This window comes from Canis lupus, chromosome 1 (assembly GCF_048164855.1).
Source record: "Canis lupus baileyi chromosome 1, mCanLup2.hap1, whole genome shotgun sequence".
Taxonomy (NCBI): domain Eukaryota; kingdom Metazoa; phylum Chordata; class Mammalia; order Carnivora; family Canidae; genus Canis; species Canis lupus.
The window spans coordinates 102,163,972-102,186,482 of NC_132838.1; the positions used below are offsets into that span (position 1 = coordinate 102,163,972).

The 22,511-nt window shown below is 46.3% G+C and overlaps 1 protein-coding gene across 11 annotated transcripts in view; it reads left to right on the forward strand.

Moving 5' to 3' along the window:
- The first annotated feature begins 1,456 nt into the window (after positions 1-1,456).
- Positions 1,457-22,511, forward strand: part of PEG3 (paternally expressed 3) — a 32,468-nt gene continuing 11,413 nt past the window's right edge. The window contains exons 1-12 of one of the 11 annotated variants that reach the window (XM_072842689.1): positions 1,508-1,674; positions 6,318-6,405; positions 7,942-7,985; positions 8,422-8,456; positions 8,995-9,124; positions 12,908-13,044; positions 14,601-14,668; positions 16,312-16,388; positions 18,514-18,993; positions 19,607-19,696; positions 20,530-20,679; positions 20,764-20,873. In XM_072842689.1, coding sequence (XP_072698790.1) covers positions 18,600-18,993; positions 19,607-19,696; positions 20,530-20,679; positions 20,764-20,873 — 744 coding nt within the window. In that variant the 5' untranslated portion in view covers positions 1,508-1,674; positions 6,318-6,405; positions 7,942-7,985; ... (4 more) ...; positions 16,312-16,388; positions 18,514-18,599. Of the gene's footprint in view, positions 1,675-6,317; positions 6,406-7,941; positions 7,986-8,421; positions 8,457-8,994; positions 9,125-12,907; positions 13,045-14,600; positions 14,669-16,311; positions 16,389-18,513; positions 18,994-19,606; positions 19,697-20,529; positions 20,680-20,763; positions 20,874-22,511 lie in introns of all 11 variants that reach the window. The other 10 variants (XM_072842698.1, XM_072842688.1, XM_072842703.1 and 7 more) reach the window with 10 other exon arrangements.

Sequence of the window (22,511 nt, forward strand, 5' to 3'; positions counted from 1 at the left end):
CCCTCCCAATTCCTTTTCCCACCAGGTAACCAGTTAGAGGTTTCTTGTATTCGTTTGTGCAAGTTTTTTTTTTTTTCCGTTTGTGCAAGTTTTATCTGCAGATGTGTTCATCCTTAACAAACAAACAAATGAAAACACTTACCAGCTCATTCCTACAACGTGAGCAACTTGTGTGTTTATCTAACTCTAGGAGTCCTCGGTCCTTCCTAGTCCCAAACCGCTGCCCTTCACAGTTGTCCCGACCTACCGACCCCTCCCTGGTGTCATCTGTGGGTCGGAGGTGTGCTGCCCAGCGCTGCGGGGTCTGCGGAGCGGCTTGCAGAGAGCTGCGGGGTCTATCCCGGGTCTGTCCTGGGCTCTGTACAGGTCAGTGCTGGGCACCGGCAGGGTCTGTGCAGGTCTGTGCAGGGACCTGTGTGGGGCAGGGTCTGCGGGGATCTGTGCAGGTCAGTGCCGGGTGCCGGCGGGGTCTGCCAGGAGTCAGTCCTGGGTGCCGGTGGGGTCTGCGGGGGTCTGTGCAGGGACCTGTGTGGGGCAGGGTCTGCAGGTTCTGTGCGGGGCGCCGGCGGGGTCTGTGGGGATCTGTGTGGGGTGCCGGAGGGGTCTACGAGGCTCTCTGCAGGTCAATGCCGGGTGCAGGCGGGGTGTGCAGGATCTATGTGGGGGCAGGGTCTGCGGGGATCAATGTAGGTCTGTGCGGGGCGCTGGTGGGACCTGCAGGGGTCTGTCGGGGGGATCCGTGTGGCGATCTTGGAGGGGGGGGTCTGTGCAGGGCGCTGGCGGGGATGTACGGGGGAATCCGTGCGGAGATCATGCAGGTCTCTGCGGGGCACTGGCAGGGATCCGCAGGGGGATTTGTGGGGTATCCTCTGGGAGATCCACGCGGGGATCCACGCACCGGCTCATCCGCGTTGTCCGCCTCGCCCAGCTTGGAGGCAGTGGGAGTTTCTGTGGTGGGTCTGCCAGCCATTTGACTCTTACCGCGAAGTGCTAGCATCCTTCCTGGCTGCCCAGGTTTCTGGTGTGGTTGCTCTTTCTCGCACTGGTTTCCCAGAGCTCTTCGTTTACGGAGGGAGCTAGCCCCGTGTCTGTCCAGTGTCCCAGGCGGAAAAGTGCTGTCTCCCACTTTCTCGTTTGTCTTTACCCTTCGACATACGCGGTTTTGCCCGCCGGATTTTCACTTTTTGGACAAATGTATGTTTTTCTCATTTTCTTCATTGGTTTTGTGTTTGGGAGTCGTTAGTTAGCCCTTCTCCATGCCCCCCCCTTTGTGTGGGGGTCACATCCACTCGCCCCCTCCCCCCCAGACCCTCTCTGGGGCCCCTAGTGTCAGCTCAGTTGACGTCAACCTCCTGCCTTCGCGCCAAGCTGTCGGCACGGCAACCATAGCCTGATTGGCAGGGCCCAGAGGCGTGGCGAGGGGCCCGGGGTGGGCAGCTCGGCCGCTGATTGGCCCGCACTGGAGCCCCGCCTCTGCGGAGAGCCTGACAAGGAGATGCACGCAGAGGCTCGGTGCAGACGACGGGAGCTGCAGGAGGACGAGGTCGGAGTGGAAGAGCGGGCATGTCCACCTTGGGCTGGTGGCGCCGCAGGGCGCCAGGAGCCCTGTGGGTGTGCTAGACCGTGCACGCGGGCTGCGCCCCGGTCGACCCTGAGGCAGTGTGGTGAGGGGAGGTGAGTTGGGCCAGTCCCCATCAGTATGATGTCAGGAGGCGGCGCGGCGGTCACACGCTGCCGTCCAGGGACCCGGTCAGCGGTGCGGGGGACGGCCGTTGGACTTGGCCTGGCGGGGTCCTCCCTCAGCGGGCCCAGGGTCCTGGTTGCCGCACTTGCCGCGGGCGCCATCTTGTGTGGCCCGCCAGGGTCCTGGTGACGGGCCCTCCCTTTGAGGGGCCGCAGAGCGGGGGCACTGCTGCGCCATCTTGCCTGGTGGAGGTGGGGACAGGGGCGGGCTGGGCGCTGGGGGACTGCTGGGCGGCCGAGTCTCAGGGTGCTCCCTCCATTGTCGGCTGGGTCTGGAGGCTGCCGGCCACTATATCCATCCCGCGGCATCCCTGACAGGATGGGTCCCTGGGGCTGTCCCTGCATCCCTGCCCGTCCTTGGGGGCGGGGCCTGTTTTGCCGCAGTGGCGGCGGGAGGAGCCACAGGCTGCAGGGGGCGGGGCTGAGGGCTTCGTGCCTCCAGGGTACTTTCTCTGCGTGGTGAGAGGGTGGGAGCACCCCTCCCAGCCTACCCACCCTGGCGCCACCTTTGGTGTGGGCGGTAGCGTTGGCTGTACAGGCGCTCTTCTCATTGGCTGTCTGTGGGCTGGGGCGGGGCCAAGGGCTGTGGAGATTGCGGCTCGCCTGGGCTACGACAGTCTCGTTGGGCCCCGTCCGCCCTGGCGCCATCTTCGGTCTGGGCGGTAAAGTTGGCTGCACAGGCGCTCTTCTCATTGGCTGTCTGTGGGCTGGGGCGGGGCCAAGGGCTGTGGAGATTGCGGCTCGCCTGGGCTATGGCAGTCATGTTGGGCCCCACCCACTTTGGCGCCATCTTTGGTGGGGTGGCCGATGTTTGCCGCGCAGGCGCGATGGTGGCTGGCTGGCCACATGGGGGGTGGGGCTAAGGGGCTCTGGTGGCCGTGGTGATCCTGTGTTCTATGCAGTGATTGAAGGCTGCGGGATTTTGACTACATAGCGCCTTCTTTGCTAGTTGAGGGTCTGGCTTTAAAGACTTGCCGTGATGTGGGATCTGGACTCAGACTTTTGAGAATGGGCCACGGTTAGTGACTGGGGGGCCGAATTACTGGCCGGGTCCCTGCATGTGGTCTGGAGAAGCCAGGCATTGTGTCTGAAGTTTGCCGCGGCAGCCGGCACCGCCGTAAAACCATTAGTCCTGAGGGACAGGGCTACAGGCCGTTGGGATGCCCTCTCCTTGTCCCGGGCCACTGTTCACCTATTGTCTGGGGACAGTTTTCACCTTGAGTGTGTCTGGCCCTATCTTTTGGCTGGAGATGTGTTGCGCAGGCCCTGTAGGGGTGGGGTCAGACCTGCGAGGCCCTGCCTACTTTGGCATTCTTTTTGTTGGCTGGCCAGTGGCAGCCGAGACTTAATGTGCAGGCGCCATCTTGAATGGTAGTGTGCCTAGCCCCGGGGTGCAGGGTGGATCCAAGGGGAGGGGCTCCAGAACTCTGTCCATTCTAGTACTGCTTGTTGGCCGGCAGGTGGCAGCCGAGACTTACTACACAGGCGCCATCTTGAGTGACAGTGGGGATGGCCGCAGGAGGAGGGATGGATCCAAGGGGAGGGGCTCCAGAGCTCCGCCCACTCTAGTACCATTTGTTGGCCGGCAGGTGGCACCGAGACTTATTGCGCAGACGCCGTCTGAGTGACAGTGGGGCTGACCTCAGGAGGAGGAGTGGATCCAAGGGGAGGGGCTCCAGAACTCCGCCCACTCTAGTTTGTTTTTTGGCCGACAGGTGGCAGCAGAGATTTACTGCACTGGCACCATCTTGAATGACAGTGCAGCTGCCCGCGGGGGGGGGGGGCCGGGGGGGCGGGGGAGCCGGGGGCGGGCCCCTAGTACTATTTGTTGGCCGGCAGGTGGCAGCTAAGACTTACTGCGCAGACGCCATTTTGAGTGACAGTGGGGCTGGCCGTGAGGGGTGGGTGGGTCCAGGGTGCTGGAGAGCTCTGCCCACCCTAGTACTATTTGTTGGCCAACAGGTGGCGGCCAAGATTTACTGCACAAGCGCCATCTTGATTGACTGCCGCTGGCAATGGGGGGCAGACCCAAGGGAAGGGGCTGCGGAGCTCTGCCCACTCGCGCACTTATGTTGATCAACAGGTGACAGCTAAAGCTTACTGCGCGGATGTCACCATGAGCGATGGTATTGCTGGGAGCTGACCCAGCAGAGGGCTTTCGTGTATTAAGTGACTAACAGAAGACTGTAAAGTCCTACCCTTTGGATGGTTAGGTTTGTTGGCTTGGGGTGGTTCCCCGAGGCTTATTGCATCGGCCCCATCTTGAATGATGGCAGAGCTGCAGCAGGGGGTAGGGGGGCTGAGGGAGGGGCTGTCTTGTCCAGCAAGACCGACGGCCTACCGACACACATCTGCCCTAGTGCTCTGTTTGGCCAGTAGTTGGCTGCCAAGGCTGACTGTGCAGGCGCCATCTTGAGTGACTAGCAGAGCTGCCGGGGGGCAGTGGTAAAGGAGGTGTTTTCTCGTCCTGATTGATAGAACTGCAGACCTCTGCCTATCCATGTGTGGTGTTGGCCAGTAGGTGGCTGCCGAGGCTGACTGTGCAGGCGCCATAGCGAATGACCAGGGAGTTGCTGGGAGTGGCCTGAGGATGGGGCTGCCTCGTCCTTGAGTGACTAAAGGCAGCTACGGAGCCCTGCCCACCTTTCCTGGCCTAGAGGAGTCTGAAGTTTGCTGTGCGGGCGCCAATGTGGCTCGCCCAGAGCATTTGCTGCAGTGGCCACAGCATGGCGGCAGGCACAGTGTTTCCTGTGGAAGGATACCAAAGCCATACTCGGGCGTTTGGGGCAGGGCTCACCTGTGCAGTTCTGAGAATCAGTCTGAAATACTTGGGTTCAGATTTAGATATTTTAATAGGTTTGAGGAAGGGCAGGGTCTCAAGTAAGAAAACAGAAGGAGGGCTGTGGACATAAGTTTTGGGGTTTGGAGGGTCTGAGGGCAATATGGAGTTTACACAGAGAAAAAGGTCTAAACGCCTATGAACTAACTGGACAATTCAGAGCTGAGGATCGTTAGAAGAGGGGCATGGCATGGGAGATTATGGAGAGGAGGCTCCCTTGGCAGGTCAGGATGTGGTTTGGTGAGGGAGGGTGTGGGACCTCTGGAGGGGCGGAGCTTCCTGGAGCTGTGGGGCAGGGTTGCGCATGTGCAGAGCCCTTTGTGGCACTGTCACCGCGTTCTTTGGAGGAGAGCAACATTTCCAACACTGAATTAGCTTTCACCATGTTTCTTTATATACATCCTGGACTCCAGAAGGGGGAGTCTCTTCTAGTCCTAGCTCCAACAAAGGAGCTTGTTAGTCCCCACCCCTTTTTTTTTTTTTTTTGGATGTAGTAGGGAAGGTAACATGTTAGATTCTTCCTTCCCAACCAGGTGGTGAGGGAAGATTAAGTATGTCCATCCACTGGTAAATATTATTATTGATATATAGTAGAGGCATAGTCGTGAAGATACTTCCTCCAGGTGCTTCTAATTGATTGAACACATGCTCAGGCATAGTAAGACTTGAAATAGGAAGTATTAATCCACTGGGAGCATGTTGATAATCTTTGAAATGTTATATAAGGTTAAGGCCTGATGTTACTACCTAATGATAGTGGTACTAAAGTCCTAATAGAAGTTAATATCTTCATGTTACTTAAATTTGCAGTAAAGTTAAGTTTCTGGTCCTGCATCATTGACTATTGAATGGCAAAACTGGAGTTACAATTCTACATATTCTTGCTATTCCATATGGACTCCATGGAAAATGTCAGTAGATGTTCTGTTTTTCAAAATGACAGTAGGTTGATTTATAACAGTCTGTCATGAGATCTAAGATTGAGTTCTCTGAGCATCTGCTTTTCTCTAAAGTGAGAATCAGAAAGTTAAGTGTTGTGGTGAAAAGTGACAGAGACAATAAAAGTAAGACGTTAAGCACTGTAAGGCATGTAGTTAGTAAGTAATGATACTATAGCTATTTTTCCTCCCAATTTTTGCCTACAACATGCATCCTTTGCTTTTAGAGGGACAATCAGTGTCACATAGTTAATAAACGGGAAGTTGGATTCTTGGATTGGTTTCTTAATCCAGAGCACTGTGTCTTTACTATTTTGCTGTGCTTGTTAGAAAGGATTCTGTGGGCAGCCTGGGTGGCTCAGGGGTTTAGCGCTGCCTTCAGCCCAGGGTGTGATCCTGGAGTCCCGGGATTGAGTCCCATGTCAGGCTCCATGCCTGGAGCCTGCTTCCCCCTCTGCCTAGGTCTCTGCCGCTCTCTCTCTCTGTGTGTCTCTCATTAATAAAATAAATAAAATCTTTAAAAAAAAAAAAGGATTCTGGGATACTCAGAAATTGACTTGCATACCCATTGACATAACCTCATTGGGAAAAGGCTGTAATGACAGTCCAAGATACAACATGTCACACAGGGAGCAGTGGGCCCTTCCATCCTGGGAGGGAGAGTTCTCCTTCCTGGTCTCATCTGACCTCTGCCACTGGAGGAAATGAAGATGCACGTGTTGTGCAGTCATTTTCAGCCTGAGGAATCTGGTATATATACAAAGTAAATTATCTCATGTTTTCTTTTTCTTCTGCAGCTTTGCCTTTTCCAGCTTCTGCCCTTCTCAGAGACAGCCATCAAGAGGAAGAGGGGACTAGGTGCAAATACTGGGTGGCCAGGCCCAGGTGAGCTGAATTCCCTTCTCACAGTGCTGCACTCATCCTTGGAGTGAACACATTCTTCCTCATCCTGACACTTTCCTACTGCATATGTGTTCCATATAGCCATGCAAGTGCCATTTGTGCTCTGAAAATTCAGACTCCTCTGGTGAATTCTGTGTTTGCTGGAAATTTTCTTTGGCCTCATGCTATCCTTTTCAGTTTCCTACTTCTATTTCCAATACTCAGCTGCACCTTCAGGCCTACTCTTTCTCTCTTGTCGGGTGATTAAAGAAGTATGAGAGATTCATCTGTTCATCTATCAAACATGGCCCTGAGTGGGAAAGGAAGTGTTTTCCTGGAGCTCGTAGTCTATTGGGTAATGAAAAATGTTGAAAAAATAATTGTATCATTCATGTCTTTGAGAGAGAACATTGACTATGAACAGTTAACCTGAAAAAGGCCATGTAGGGCCTTCCTGAGAAGGTCATTGAGGCTAAGTCTGAGCTCTGTAGAGGGAGGATGATAGTCTTAAGCAGGGGGGACAGAGGCATTCTAGAGATAAGAGCCAAAAGTCTAGGATACCTGGAGCAAAGGAAAGAATTGAGTGGCATTTGATCAAAGTGGGGAAAAGCCATTTGGAGCTGTGTTGTGAAAGGCCTTGCAGTGAGAGGTAAGTATATGGGCTTGATATGAAGCATAGTGGGAAACCATTGAGGTGTTTTAGCCATGAAAGTAACCTGGGAATCAGCTTTGTGTTTTAAACATACCATATGGTTGTGGGGTCCAGAAGGGGGGAGTGTGGAAACAGTGGTTGCAGGGAGGCCACCTCAGGTCTGGGTGAGATATGATGGCTTGGTTTCGGGTCAAATAAGTGAAGTGAATGGATTTGAGAGAGGTACTAGGAGACTCAGTAGGGCTTGTACTTTCTTTCATGGCTTGCAGATGAGATGTAGTGAATCATATTGTGTGGGAAAGTGAGAAAAATAACAAAGGTTGTTCATTCCATCAGAATGGACATTCCATGTCCATTTGGACATCCATGTATGGACATTATGCCCAATCTGGGACAGGACTGTGCTAGACTTTGTGTCCTTGGAAGTGGGTAATATAATCACTGGCCTCAGTGTCTACTGAATGAGAACTCTAGTTAAATGAACAGTAAGGAAACATGCTTACCAACACAGGTGTCTATGCTGATGGTATATTACCATCTGGAGAAAAGCTCACATATTGTTCCAGGTGGGCCCCATGGAATGGATTAGTTTATTCCTAGCCTCAGTGTATGCTCCAAGTATCCAATGTCTGGTACTTAAGCCTGTGAAGACTCAGAAACCTAACTTTAGCTAAGGACTCATCTTACATTAGTAAGTCCACATGAATGAAACTCAGGAGACTTAAAGATACTCTACTGACATATTAGTTTACGTTGAAAAATAGTGTGACTAAAATACAGTGTTCCTTTATTCTCAATTTTGGTTCATCAAATTATGGTGGGAGATAACTACAGTAGTGACCCAAATGCTCAGAAGTATGAATGATCAGCAGATTCTCTCCCCGTAGGCAGACCTATATGGGAAATGAAACCTTAATGAGAAGGTTGCTGGGTGAGTATGAAATGACAATGAGAGGATGTGGACAGGGTTTAATAGCACTGACCTATAAGGTAGCCTGGTGCCACCATCTGGTTGCATTGAAGCTCTTGGTAGGGTTACTAGGACATCAGAGGCCCCCTATCTACAGTCCCCTTCCTCCCTAATTTTATTCAAATTAGGTCTGAACAGAGTAGCCCTTTCCTGTACGTGGTTAGATGAACCGTGCTTTGTGTCCTGCCTTTTCATGCCCTTCCTCTTTTAGGGAAAAAAAAAATCTGATCAGCTAATTACTGACATTAAAATACGTTTAGATAAGTCAACGTAGCTAAGAAGACATTCTCTTTAAAGTAGCTTTATTCATTTGCAACTATTTGGGATCTGATCATTAAACTGAACTCTTAGATACTATTTTCCTCTCTTCTGAAATTTTTTGGGGAAACCCCACAAGAATGGACAACAACAAGGAAATTTCGCTGCATTGTGGTAAGTGCTGAGCTTATGTGATAGAGGTAAGCCCAGGGTAATGTGGAGATTACCTGACAGGAGCCATCCAAAAGACCAGAGGGTGGAGATCGTGGCCAGTGTGGTAGGAAGAGTGGTCATTTCCTCTTCGCTGACATTCCCATATAAAATTCATCCTCCAGCAGCCCCTGTTGTCCATATGCTCCTGTTCACGGTCAATTGAACAAGACCAGACCCCTAAGCCTAGAGCAGTGGTTCTCAAAAGTATAGCTTCTTGAGTGTTTCTAGGAATGCCTCTTTCAAAGAAGCACAGACCTCCTAAATCGAAACACCTGGAAAGGCAGGTACATATTTCATAAGTATCTCAGATGGCTTTTGGCACCAAGTTTGAGAACCACTACCCTAGAAGAATTTGAGCCATGGTGTGCGCTTATAGATTTGGAAAGCTTGGGTTGCTTAGTCTGTTGGCCCTGGGTGCTTCACCGGGAGGTGAGGTAGGACTGGGTCGGGGGCAGCATTTACCCATATACATGCTGAAGTAGAGAATGTCGGTCTGCAGAAAGAGGCAGGAGACTGGAGCAAACGAGAAGAGAGAGGAGACCGCACACCATGCTGTCCCTGAGAAATGAAGAAAGTAACTGCCTCGCTTCCTGACTTTAAAGTTCTCAATTCCAGCCCCCTCGGATGAGGTAGGTAGAATGAGTGAGGGGGCTGAATCTAGGTGCACCATGAGAGGGATCAAAGTAAGTAAGTATAGATGGGCTTGGAGAAGCTCTCATGGAGCTTCTGTCTCAACTGATGGGATATGGGAAGCCCAAGGTCAAACCAGTGGGGTCCCGGGATTCCTTGATCTCTCCTTACATGTCCCACTCACATCTCCAATCCTCTGCTCTGTGTTCTTTAATTGAGTTCTTCCCAGTTGAGTTGAACACTTGACCCAGTGATCCTTTGATTGAGGCGAAAGACACCCCCATTCATGCCTGATGAATTCCATCTTTGTTTCAGTTATGTTGTGAGACCCATATTTTTGTTTTCTGTTCATGAAATGGAAAAGTAAAGTGTTTTAAAACATTTAAATAGCACAAAAACCACAATGGCAACACTTGTCTTGGCAATACCACAGTCGTGTGGTTTTAGGTGATCAAGTTCATGTCTGAAATTTATTCAGATGCTTATGCATATCACATTACCTGGTTAGATATCTAATATATATAAGAACAGATATTTGGAGCTTAAAGAATAGCTAGAAATCCATAAGCTCTTCTGCCCAGGGTGGAGAGTGAGACTGGTTTCTGTCATTTGTCTCCTCTCTTTCCCTCCTCTTGGAATTAGTGGTCTTCCTTGGCACCTGGTCCCTTTGTGTCTCTACCTTGGCTCCTGTTTGCCAAATGTGGTCAGACCTTTTAAGATCCTGCCCTTGACTACTACTTAACCCACTTACTGCAGAAAGCAGAGGGAAATGCAGAATGTTCAGTAACTAGGGGCCTGTGAGGGTCCACCTCCAAGTCAGGAAATGAAGGTGATAGGTTGGGCATATGGCCAGAATTCAGTTTGAGTTGTGAGACAGAGGGGAGGGCTTTTGTGTGGAGCGCCATCAAGTGGTGCACAGGCTTGAGTGGGGCGGTATACAGATAGTAGAGGACTCCATGGGAGCAATGTGGGGTGGCCTGAGGGGGAGATGAAGTGTCAGAATAAGCAGGGGCCATGGACTGAGGACCATCACAACAGAGGGAATGTTGATAAACAGTAACAAGCAGAAAGGAAAAGGAAAGACAAAGAGGAATTGAATTTACTTCCAAATTTTTTATTCAAAAAAATTTTGATTGTGAACTCAGGATAATACTTAAACTAAAATATAAAAAGAAATGGAAGTATATTTTATTATTTTTTTATTTTCCCTGGTTTATGAATAGTCTCTATACAAGTTCATATGGAACTTTTCTTCTGGTTTAGTTTATACGTACTTCCATATGTTTAAATATCTATGTAGTTGTTTTAGCATATGTTTTTATTTTAACACAAACGAGAGCACAATTCATTAATGTTTCATACTGAAGCTACAAGAGTGGTTCATAGGATGTGAGACAATGGTTGGGGGGAGCATGTGATACATCATCTGGAGAGCACATAGAATAGGTCCACCACATTTTCAGTCTCCATTTACGTGTGTGTGTGTGTTTCTTTGTGTTTTTACATGTACTATTTTGTGGCTGTTTAACAGTGTCTACGAGAATTTCCATATAAATACATTTTCATCTATAGCTTTGCTTTCTGCAAAAAACACATTACATTTCTTTGTGTGGACATTTTCATTTTTTCGTGTACGTATATGAGCCATGTGTGCTGTACAATTTTATACCCTATTATTTTAAATTAATGTTTCCACAGCTTTTTTATATTAATGGTTTCCATGAAGTTTAAATAAACCAGCGTGTCTATAGAATGGAATACTATGTGGCCTTCAGAAAGAATGACGTAGATCTGTATGTGCTAGTATAGAAGGATTAACCATCATAGATTACTAGGTTTTAAAATGCACACACAAGGGGGTACCTGGTTGGCTCAGTGGGTAGAACATGTGACTCTTGATCTTAGGGTTATGGTTTGAGCCCCACGTTGGGTGCAAAATTTATTTAAAAAAATAAAAGTAGATATAAAATGCACACTTAATGCAGAACTCCTAATGTGATCTCATTTGGGTAAAAATGAGATGCTACTCTATATGGATGTTAAAAGGTTTAGTATAGCTGCAAATTTGATCAATGTATGTGGCTTATAATTTCTACATTAAATACCCTGTCATTGAACATTGTACTATCGTTTGTAATCAGAACATAAAGTTATAAAACTTTTGGAAAACATGACTACATAACATTCATTAGAGATTTTATCTGTTTTCATTCCTTCCTATTTGATAAAAATTTTGGAGGAATGCTGTGTTTTTAGTGCACTCATTTATTTTGATGTGAATAAAGTGTATTTGTTTTGAGCTTAGTGGCCTTAGGCTTCCAGGATGGAATACTGGTGCTGAAATACAGAATTTCTTGTCAGGAGGCCAAAACTGGTTTTATTATTCTTTCCTAATGTTAAAGGCTATCTCCAACCATCTTAGAAATGCATACTTGAATAACTGGTCAGAAATTAAAGTGTTGGCCATCTCCTCTTGTTACTTTTATTAAAATTACCTTACTGCTTAGTCCTCAGAAAGTTCATAGTTTGTATTTAAAGTTAATGCTTTTCTTGACTGAAAAAACTTTATTATAAATTAAATCCCACATGTGTATATACTTCCAGGCAAGTCAGTTTGGGGACTGTATTAGCCCTGCTAGTGTATTTGTCCTAACACATCATTGTGTTAGAAGAAGACTTTGTTATCATATGTTTGGGTCATTTTACAGACAACCCCCTGCTCCCATCATACACATACCTTCTTCAAAATTCTCCTGATATATTTGTACATATATTTATCTAGAGGAACTGGATTCTCAATTTGTCAAAGCTCCCAACCCTGTTACGGAATTTCAGTTTATGTTCAAGAAAGGATTAACGATAATTTCCACATTCCCATCCTAAAACATATATTTTTATTTATTTAGGACTTGTTTTATATCCTTCTATAAATTTTTAAAATTTTTGTTTGGAGTTGCAAATATTTTGTTGAATTTATTTATGGGAATTTATTTATTTTGTTATTAATGGGATTATTTTCTTGTATTTATTGACCAGGTTTTTCAGCTCAAAATGCTTTTTTCACATGATGCCTTTCATTTCTTTTTCTCAGTTGTGTTTGGTAGGTTTTCTCCAGGCTAGTGTTGAATGATGGTTGTGGAGGACCACCCTTCCGTGTTCCCACCTTTAGTTGGAATACTTTTTAGTGTTCAGTCTGCTTGCGTTTATTTGAGATCTTTATTCTTAAATGGTCTCCTAGTTTTTAGCCTTTGCTAGGAATATATAAGAAGCTATTGAAGTTAGCAAATGCTTTTTAACATGTAACAGTGTTCACAGGATCCCCTTTCCCCCTTTAATCGATCATTTAGAATAGTCCACTAGAATTGGGGTATCTTCCTTGTGTTCCTAGTATAGGCTTTTATGATCATGGGCTATTTAGGCTTTTCTAGGTTGGATTTATTAAACGTTTTTGCATTTAAGTACAAATATGTTTATTGGACCCCTCTGTGTTCCAGTCCTGTGAAGATAAAATATGATGATGGAAAATGGCCTTCCTTGCCCTCAGGGACTTTAGGGATAAGTATGGGAACTCTCATTTCTACTGGGTTCCTGTATCTTCAAGCACATCTCTCATAATATGTGTAAATTGTTACTGTTGGCCTTTCTGGGCTGTCCTTAGAGGGATTCCCCCTCAGCTTCAACATCTCATGTGATCGTATCAGGCAAACCTTTAGCCAGCTCCTTTTTAATGCTTTCGTATCAGCCACATCCAAACCTGTATCTTCTGTTTTCTTCAACGGTAGACATGGCTGTTGCCATGGAGGCAGAAGCTGGACTGGGGAAGTGGGGGCGAAGTGGGTAGAGCAGTTACGCTTTTGATTGGCCAGAGGCACTGTCACAGGATGAGTTCACCTGGGATCTCGGTCTTCCTGAGTGTAAGGTGAGTATGTAGCCCTAGCAGATACTAACTCAGAATGTTTGACCCCCACTTTTAGTTGCCCTTTGAGCTGCAAAGGCAGCTCTGGAGGTCAGAGTTGAGTCAGGGGCAAGGGTTGGGTCATTCAACCAAAGAGCACCTCACTTTGTCTCACAGGGCTCACCTGCTATCAGGTACCCCTGTAGGAGGATGTCAACCAGTAGTTCCTCTTCCTGAGTTTGACTCTTGTTGACTGATAGGACTGCAGTTATACAGTAGCACATTGACAACATAACACTTCTCTGACATGCGCTTGTCCCTTTCCATGGCTCCATGTGTAAAATGTCACCTGCCATCATTTACTGGGGTAGCTTTTTTGTGCTGCCAGTGTTACCTTTTATAAACTGGAAGTTAGATATACATATAAGGACTTAATTGTAGAGGGCAGCTGACTTTTTAGCTTTTTTCCCCTTACTAATATCTTATCTACTTGACCTTAACTAGAGACTTGCTAGTTCAAAAAGAATGGGCATTTTTTTTCTTTTTTAAAGATTTATTTATTTATTCATAAGAGGCAGAGAGAGAGAGAGAGAGGCAGAGACACAGGCAGAGGGAGAAGCAGGCTCCATGCTGGGAGCCGGATGTGGAACTTGATGCCGGGTCTCCAAGATCACGCCCTGGGCTGAAGGTGGCGCTAAACCACTGGGCCACCGGGGCTGCCCAAGAATGGGCATTTTTAATGTTTTTAAACCATTATGCTGAAACAGCATCTGGAAACATGGTTCATGTCTGCATCAGGCAGCTTCTCACCAATGTCAGTTTTTCTTTTTGATTTTTATTTTTGAAATACTTGCCCAAGTGATAAGCCAAAAAAATATTCACTGTAATAAATTACATATCTTTGACTTCTGGTGTAACTGTGTTGGATCTTACCATTGATTTTAGGAACTGTGTTTTTATTTTTATGTTGAGACACTTATCTTTCTGTTGCTCTTTCTAAGAGCTTTTCACATTTTGAATATTAACTATCACCTATGTTGCAAAATATTTTTCCTCCTCCTTGTCTGGTTTGTTTTGGTTGTTTTTTATAGTACAGAAAATTTTTATTTTCATGTCTGCTGTTGGAATTCTGCTTGAGCATTCTCCCTGTCCCTGTTCTTTGCTGTTGCAAGTAAATGATGCCTCTGTGAACATATTTGAGAATTGTATCTGTGGGCAGATAGGTCTGTCAGTTAGGTTTCAGAGGGAGAATCATTAGGATAGGGGATGGCATAATAATTGCTGGAGACCTGAAGAGTATATTCAACTTATAGCTGCAATTTCTACATGTCATTTCTGGGTTTCAGAAGTTCCAAAGTTGATTCTTTGGGGTTTTCTAAATTGCCCGCCATCTGGTTTATTGTGTGACCTTGGACTCCAGTAGGGTGGGATGGGCAGGGAAGGGAGGAGACCCCCCCGCCCCAGCATTAAGATGTCAGTGTTACATGCATCCATTCAATGGGCAGCACAGTCTCTAAGGCCTCTACTAGTTCTTTTGTTTCTTGTTTTGTTTTTAACTTTGGATTTATTTTTTTGACTAGGTAATACATGCTCATGGTAAAAAAAAATAAAATAAAAACAAAAAAAAAGGAGAATATACAGTGAAAAAGTAAGTTTCCCTTCTCTTCCTGGCAGCCCCCAGTTCCCTTCTCCAGAGGCCAGTCCTTATTAATCACTATTAATAGTCTCCTATATATCGTTACAGAAATCATCTAAGTAAATGGATCTGTTTTTATAGTTTCTTAGAATGCTATACACTTTGCTGTGTCCCATTTTGCAGTTAACGGGTCTCCAGGATCACACCCTGGGCCGAAGACAGGCGCTAAACCGCTGAGCCACCCAGGCTGCCCTGGGTTATTTTCTTTTTAAGATTTTTATTTATTTGAGAGAGAAAGAGAGCAGGGGGAGGGGAAGAGAGAAAGAGAGAAGCAAACTCCCTGCTGAACAGGGAGCCCGATGTGGAGCTCGATCCCAGGACTCTGGGATCATGATCTGAGCCAAAGGCAGAAACTCACCCAGGCACCCCTTATTGTCAGGTTAGAAATGCCCATCCTTGTTCCATAATTATAAAAAGTAATCTTTTATTTACTTTATTTTGATTTTAGTTTTAGCATTTTTATATATGGTAATTTTTTCCCTTAAGTGAATGATTGGCTAGTTTTTATTAAAGTAACTCATACATTCCTTACTAGTTTGTAAATGCCACTTTTCATGCCAATACTGAACACTCGACTATGTATTGTCAACTCAGACTAAGAAATTCCTAAATGAATCCGTTTCTTTTGTCATAAATTACTAGTGCATCTTTTTTGTTGTATTTCATTGGCTTTGGTGGTATAAACAAAACCATCATTTGTTATTTTTATGTAGTTTTTCTGCCTTCAGGCATATTATAAAATAACTTTCTTACCTGAGATTATGTTAAAATATTTTTTAAATGTTATGTATGATTTGTTGGCCTTTTGATACATGAGTTTGTAAAATATTGATAGAAATGGAATTCTTCCATGTCAACTTTAGAATCACTGCCAAGTTCGCCAAAGTTAATATTCTTTGAGGTTCCATTAAATAGTATAGATTAATTTGGGGGGGGTTTCAGAACTTTAATATGCTAGATCCATATATCTCCCATAATTATATTATGTCTTCTCAGTTATTGTCTTTTATTATTATAATATAATTTGTAGTTTTATTAACATGGTTGTCGTTACCTTTTATTAAATCTTTTCTATCTTTACAATAGTAGTTCTCTTCCCATTTTTTAAAATTTGTAATTGCTGGTACATTTTAGGGAGTCTGTTATCAGTGATTCCTTATTGTGATCCATTGATCACAGTATCTGAGTGGAGTCTTATATGACTAAATGATAGTTTTAGATCTTTCTTTATGCTTCAGATTTGTTTTTCTTGCCTTGTAATTGGCTAGAACTCTGTAGAATCATGTTCAACAGTGATAGGGTTAAACACTTTTGTGTCTGCTTTTATAACTGACTTTGGTCTGTGGTTTGTTAGTGCTAGCTTTGTCTTGGGTTTTTTAATTACTCTGGTTTCATAAAGATAATTTGAAAGCTCTCTCTTTCTCTTTGGTTCGTTTATATGACATGGGAATTGGCCTTTTCTTGAATAGGATATATAAGGCCTCATCTCTAATGCTGAGTTCATAGACATTTGGAGAATTAATTTTCTGACACTCTTTTTACATTTCTTTCATGTTTATTTGTCCATGTATTTTTTTTCTTTAAAATGTCTGCAGGTCCCTGGCATTTTGACTCTGTTCCTGTGGATAGCTGCTTGTTCTGAAGTTCCAGAAAGGATCTTATTCCCAAACAGGTATCCTGTTGCCTCCAGGAAGTTGGACTAGTGTTTTCTAGGGGACTGGGGTTTTCTCTGGAATCTGGATGCCAAGAGCAGACTTGGGCTTTCTGCCCTTGTGTCTTTGCCATTCAGGCATGCTGGTTTTTGAGAATGGTGCTTTTGTCAGAGACAGTACCTTTTAGCCAAGTCCTGTGTGAAATTGACTGTTTTCTGATCCAGAGTATCCCACCAGTTCCCCAGAACCTTAACACTTGCCCCTTTCCTTCCCCTGCTTTGGAATCTTCTGCCCAGAGGGGTATGACCTAGTACCCTTCTCTCTGTTGGTACCTGCCCTAGGACAGGGCAGTCAGGGAGGCAGTGCTTCATTCACATTCGTGATGGATTGTGTTTGTGAGGTTGGTGCTCCCGAGGACAGAGGTGGGAGAGGGCATGGGAGAACAGTGTGTACATGAATAGAGTGCAAGCCTATCACTGCCAGGGGGACCCAGCATGGCATTGCTTGCTACATTTACTCCTAAATAATAAACACCTTGTTTTCTCTTTAGATATTTTTAAAAAAAGACCTCTTACTTTTAAATGTGCTGGTTTCCTTTTAAAACAAAAGCAGAGACTATGCTGCATATGCTTTAGTTCTTCTCTGGAAGTAAAGCCAGAAGTACAAAACTGACAGGTGAATAAATTGACCCACCCAAGCCTACACTGTGTTCCCAGAGTGCCTACTCCCTCATACTATTTGTGGCTGTCCACAGGGAGAAATGTGTAGCCTTAACTGGTTACGTTATACTCAGTCTAAAGGATTTTTCAAAAAAGATGGTCAGATAATAAAAATGAAGACAATGAGGGAAATAAATGAAAACTACAGAGGATTATCAAAGCTGTTTCTTTCCAGACAAATAAACCTTGGCAAGATTGATCAAGGCTATTGCATGAAGAAGTTTGATGGCCACTGTATCATATTCTTACAGAATAATGTGTTTATCACCTGTATAGGGTTTCTGTAGCTTCACCAAAATTGCATTTAATTTTCCCCCAGTGTACTAGGCAGCATTGTAAGATAGCTTCATGTATACCCCCAATGGCTTCCCACCCATTTGTCTAGGAATACCAAGAAGGGGCTGCTAGAAAAGGGTGGGGGGGAAAGGAGGCGACACACCAGAATGTCTTTTAAAAGCAGTGGCAGAGGTTAACCCAGGATGTTCTCTCTCCCCAGAAACTTTGCTGTGTTTCTGCAGGCACACAGTAACATATGCCTTTATCTAAAACCAATCTAAAGTGGATTTGTGTTTGTTATTTTCAGTATGTTATTTCAGTGTTGATACCTGACTTTGTGTCAGGCAGGCACTAGAGGATACAAGAATAGAAAAGTTAATCTCTAATCAATCCATTTAGTAGAGTTTACAGTTTGCTATAGGGAGAGGGGCATGTTAACTATTTAAAAATAAATGTGATGAGTGCTTGCAACACCGAAGAGATGAAGTACATCAAGAAGCCTACCTGAGGAAGTGCTGTTAGCAGAGCCTCAGACTGGGTTTTGGGAGTCGCACTCATCAGAAGAGTGTGCGGTGCTGATGGAAGGATTCCTAAGTATACCTGCAGACTGTGCCACTCTGGCCAGTAGAACTTTCCACAACAATGGAGATGTTCAGGAATAATCAGAAATGGCAATTTGGTCCCCATTCCCTATAGCCTCCTTTCCATCTTTGCTGAGAAAAAAATTGACCTCCGGTTTCAGTAATGGCTACCTTGAGCATTTCCCATGTGTAGACATGGGGTAGTTAGGCCTTTAGGTATATTGACTTACTTAATTTCACAGTTTTAAAGGTGCTGAGGGCTTTTTGTTCCCCATGTGTAAATAAGGGTACAGACTCCAGGACATTGAATAGTTGCCCACAGTCACAAAACCAGTTAGTAGTAGGGCTAACTTTGAAAGGGGTCTGAGCGGTGCCAAGAGGTCCTGGTTGTAGCTCCCATGTGAGGCCAACTTTGTGTGCTATGTGTGTGTCTGTTTATTGTGGGTTTTTGCATCCCAGCCCCCTTGGCCTGTTCACAAAGCATTATTGATGCCCCATGTAGGGCAGCCCCACTCTGCTGCCTGATCCTCAACTTCTGGGACATGTGTATATCTCCTTACGATCTACAGGTCCCTGAGTACTGACTGTCACAGGCTGCTGCGTCTTTCCTGTTGACTCATGTTTGGTTCCTCCAGTGAAAATTTTACTTAGAAAAATGCTGCCTCCAAAGTACTTGTCTGCCACCAAACCCAAGAAGTCTTGGGTTCCAGATGTGTATGAGCTAGACAGTGACTTGACTAAGGAGCCGGATGCCACCATAAGAGAAGGTGCAACTGACCCTGAATTCTTTCATCAGAGGTTTCGGAATTTCCTCTACGTGGAATTTGTTGGGCCTCGGAAGACGCTGTTCAAACTCAGAAACCTCTGCCTCGATTGGTTGCAGCCGGAGACTCGCACTAAGGAGGAGATTATTGAGCTCTTGGTCCTTGAGCAATACCTGACCATCCTTCCAGAAAAGATCAAGCCTTGGGTGCGGGCAAAAAAGCCAGAGAACTGTGAGAAGCTAGTTACTCTCCTGGAAAATTACAAGGGGATGTATGAGCCAGGAGGTGAGACTTTATAGAAGCATGTTGAGGCAGTCAGGGGAGTGTGAGCTCCCTGGGGTTCGCAGCCTCAGCACTGCTTGTGTTGGAGGCTTGATCATTCTCTTCTGGGGGGCCAGCTCGATATAGGACGTACAGTGACACCTCTTGCCCCTCTCTACCCACAGGGTGCCAGTTGCACTATCCCCCCAGCCGTGACAGCCACAACATGATGTTGCCAAATGTCACCTGGGAAGTAGAATGCCTTGGTTAAGGACCACCACCCCAGGGTGGTGTGAGAAGGAAGAGCAATACTTAAGTGAGGGTCTCCGTGAGGAACTGGTGAGCCCCTGTGGGCCTCACAGCCCTGGGCCTGGTTCCCTTTTGTGAAACAGAGGGTGTGTTATCCCAGAGAGGTATCTGTGGCTGCTGTTTAGAGGTGAGATGGGAGAGGAGTTGCAGTCACATTGCCCACCAAGGAGCAGTAGGAAGCTGAGGAATGAGAGGATCTGACCACTCTAGCTTGCTCTGGAGGGTGGGTAGTGTGGTCGGGGCAAGGACAGACTCCACTTGGAGGAGCTATTTGAGAACACAGGCAAGAGGTGATAAAGCATTAAGTCATTGTCTGGTGTCCTCTCAGACGACAACAACAGTGACCTCCACAGTGAAGACAGCATGAGCCGAAAGGGAGCAGAGTCCCCACCACCACGCTCCGCCTCTTCTTTCTGCAGTGAGTAACCCTGTCAGAATATGCCCCTGTTGGGGCATGCTTCCAGACTTCAACCTAGCTTCCCTTCACCAAGCCTGCCACGTGGCATGGAAGTACAGCAGTGGGCATGAAACCTTCAGTGAAGATAGCAGCTCCTTCCCCAGGGCCACTGCTGCTACTTACAGGTCTGAGGGGAAAGTAAATTAATTGATGACCTAAAGAGACATTTTTAATATCAAAGACACTAGTATGTGGCATGAAATACAATTTTCTTTTTAAATAATGAGACAGTATTTAAAGCTGTTGGAATTTGTAGCAGGCTGTTTGAAGGTATATCCACAGCCTCCCCACTGTGAGGGGCAAAGTTCATCACTACTCTCTCTAAAAGCTGATTTTTTTTTTGGCTAAAGGTTCTTCAGTGACCTTTTTAAAAGGAGGCTTGCTTTTGGGGAGGGGATGTGTTTTGTTGAAGTAGTGTAATGTGTCTATGAAGATTGTCAGGGGTGAACCCAACAGTAGAGGGTCTGATGTCATTGTCCTGAGTGTGGGCTTGTCTGTGTAGGAACTGGGAAACCAACAGAAGTGTTCGAAGAAGAATTAACCTCTAAGCCAGCCTTTGGAACTTGCTTTGCAATGTGCCCCACTTAGGCAAAGCCTCCAGCAATGGGTGGGGTTCCAGGTGTAGGGTAATAGGAAGAGCCCAGATCCTGTTAGGGAGTCTGGAGACCTCAGAGCGGGATCCATTTCCTTAAGGGAGGAGCAAGGAGAGTGTTCCTTTCCCAAGTGCTATGTGTGTACGTGGAGGGAGAGCACAGGTGTCCAAGCACTTGTTAACCAGTGTCTGGCTTTCTCAGGTGACCGGGACCGGGAATGGGACCAGGACTGGGACCGAGATCGGAAACGGGACTGGGAGCTAGACTGGGACCGGGAGAGGGAGCGGAGAGGCAGAAGCAGAGACCTGGAGTCTCGAGACCGCTGGCCATATACCAGGAATCCCAGAAGCAGTAAGTCCCACACTCTGATGTCCTTGATGAGTATGCAGGGTTAGACTGGTTCTTGTTCCTTCCCAATGCCTTTTCTCTTCCCAGGACTTCCTCAACGGGATCTTTCCCTTCCTCTGATGGAGAAAACAAGTTTTGCGATGGAAAGAGAGTGCAAACGTAGGGATTCTGTGATGGATTATGAGTCAAGATCCCAGGTATGCTTAGGCTTCCTCTCTTTCTGGAAAGGCCATCTTCCTTTCATGGCAGAAATGCCTTTCTTTACCGAGAGAGGGTAATCCACTCCCTGTAATTCATCCACTCCCTATAATCCCAGCAGGGATTGGGGCCAGTTATTCCCTGCAAAGAGCCCATGCCCTTTCCCAGAAGTGGCAAGTGGCTGGGGTGACTCCCATTTTCTCATTTATCCATGTAGTCAGAAGGAACACTTATCCGCTCAGCATCTGGGTCATGTGGTACTTTGGTCATGTCAGTTGTTCCCTTTGGGGCCAGGGAAGCAGAACTATTCTGGAGATCTTTCTGGCCAACCCACTGTGGGGAGCCAGGGAAGTTGCAAAGCCATACAGCAAACTGGCAAAGGAGAGCAGAGGCTCTATAGCCAACGTGAGCTGGGTTCGAAGCCCAACTCTGCCAGCTGTTGGGTGTGCAGCCTCCAACCATTTACTTAAGCAAGCTGAACCTCAGTTTCCTCATCTGCAGGATGGATGTGGCGATTGGCTTAACAGGGTTGCTGGGAGGAGTGAGTGCGATTCTTATGTACTTGTGAAGTGCTTAATATGATGCCTGGCATGTGGTTGGCACAGCCTACCTGTCAGTGGTTATGGCTGTAACTTTAAGAGGTGATGTGCTAGAAAATTGGTGAAGGAAAAAAGGACTTGAGATTTGAGCCGACCTTTAAGAACAAAGGTGATGTACAACGTGGCATTATGAAGAGGAGCCATAGCATGGAAAGGGCTCTGAGAGGAAGGGGGTGGCTGAGTGTGTGGAGCCTGCATCTGATCTTACTATTAATAATAAGGACTTCCCCCATGTCGGGGGGTACAGTGGCGGTTGAGATAATTAGGATCCCTGAATGCCCTGGAAACTCTGAACCTTACAACAGAGAAGGGCATTCAACAATCCCACAAATAAGTAATAAGTTTATATATAAATACCATATATGACTGCTCGTTATACAGACTGCTGCTAAGGAAAAATTGGGGGTTATGACAAATTGTCATGGGGGTCTTGATTTAGATTTGAAAAGAAATATCTTGAAGGCAGTAACTTTTGACATCTGAAAGACAGGAACGGTTGGCTGGGTAAAGTGTTGTAGTCAGAGCCCAGGCAAAGGCCCTGAGGCAGGAACCAAAGACCAGGTTGGCCAGAACATAAAGGGCAAGAGACCCAAGATAGCCTGAGGCACGGGTAGGCCTGGTCACTGGTGTCCTGTAGCCAAGCAAAGAGCTCAATTCTATCCCCAGTGCACTGAGATATATTAATAATGGTTCCTGCAGTGGGATATATGATTTGGGATCAGCTGACAGAGGGCTTTGTATCTTACCCTGAGAGGTCTCTCCTTTGTCCTCTGTCCTGAAGGCAAGCAAGGATCCACAGGTGTGTATGAGAAGGAAGGATAGGGTCCAGATACTGAAAGCAGAGCTCCTGCAGCAAGAGTAACTGACAGGGGAGGGGATGTGGAAGAAGGTCAGAGGTGACTCACTTCCTCCAGGCCAGATGCCCATATGCCAGGGAAACAATTGAAGTTTGTGACGTACTTAGTTTGTTGCTAATTTTGCTGCCTTATTTGAAGAAACCAAAATGACCAAAATTTTAGGAATCTAGATTAAAAAAAA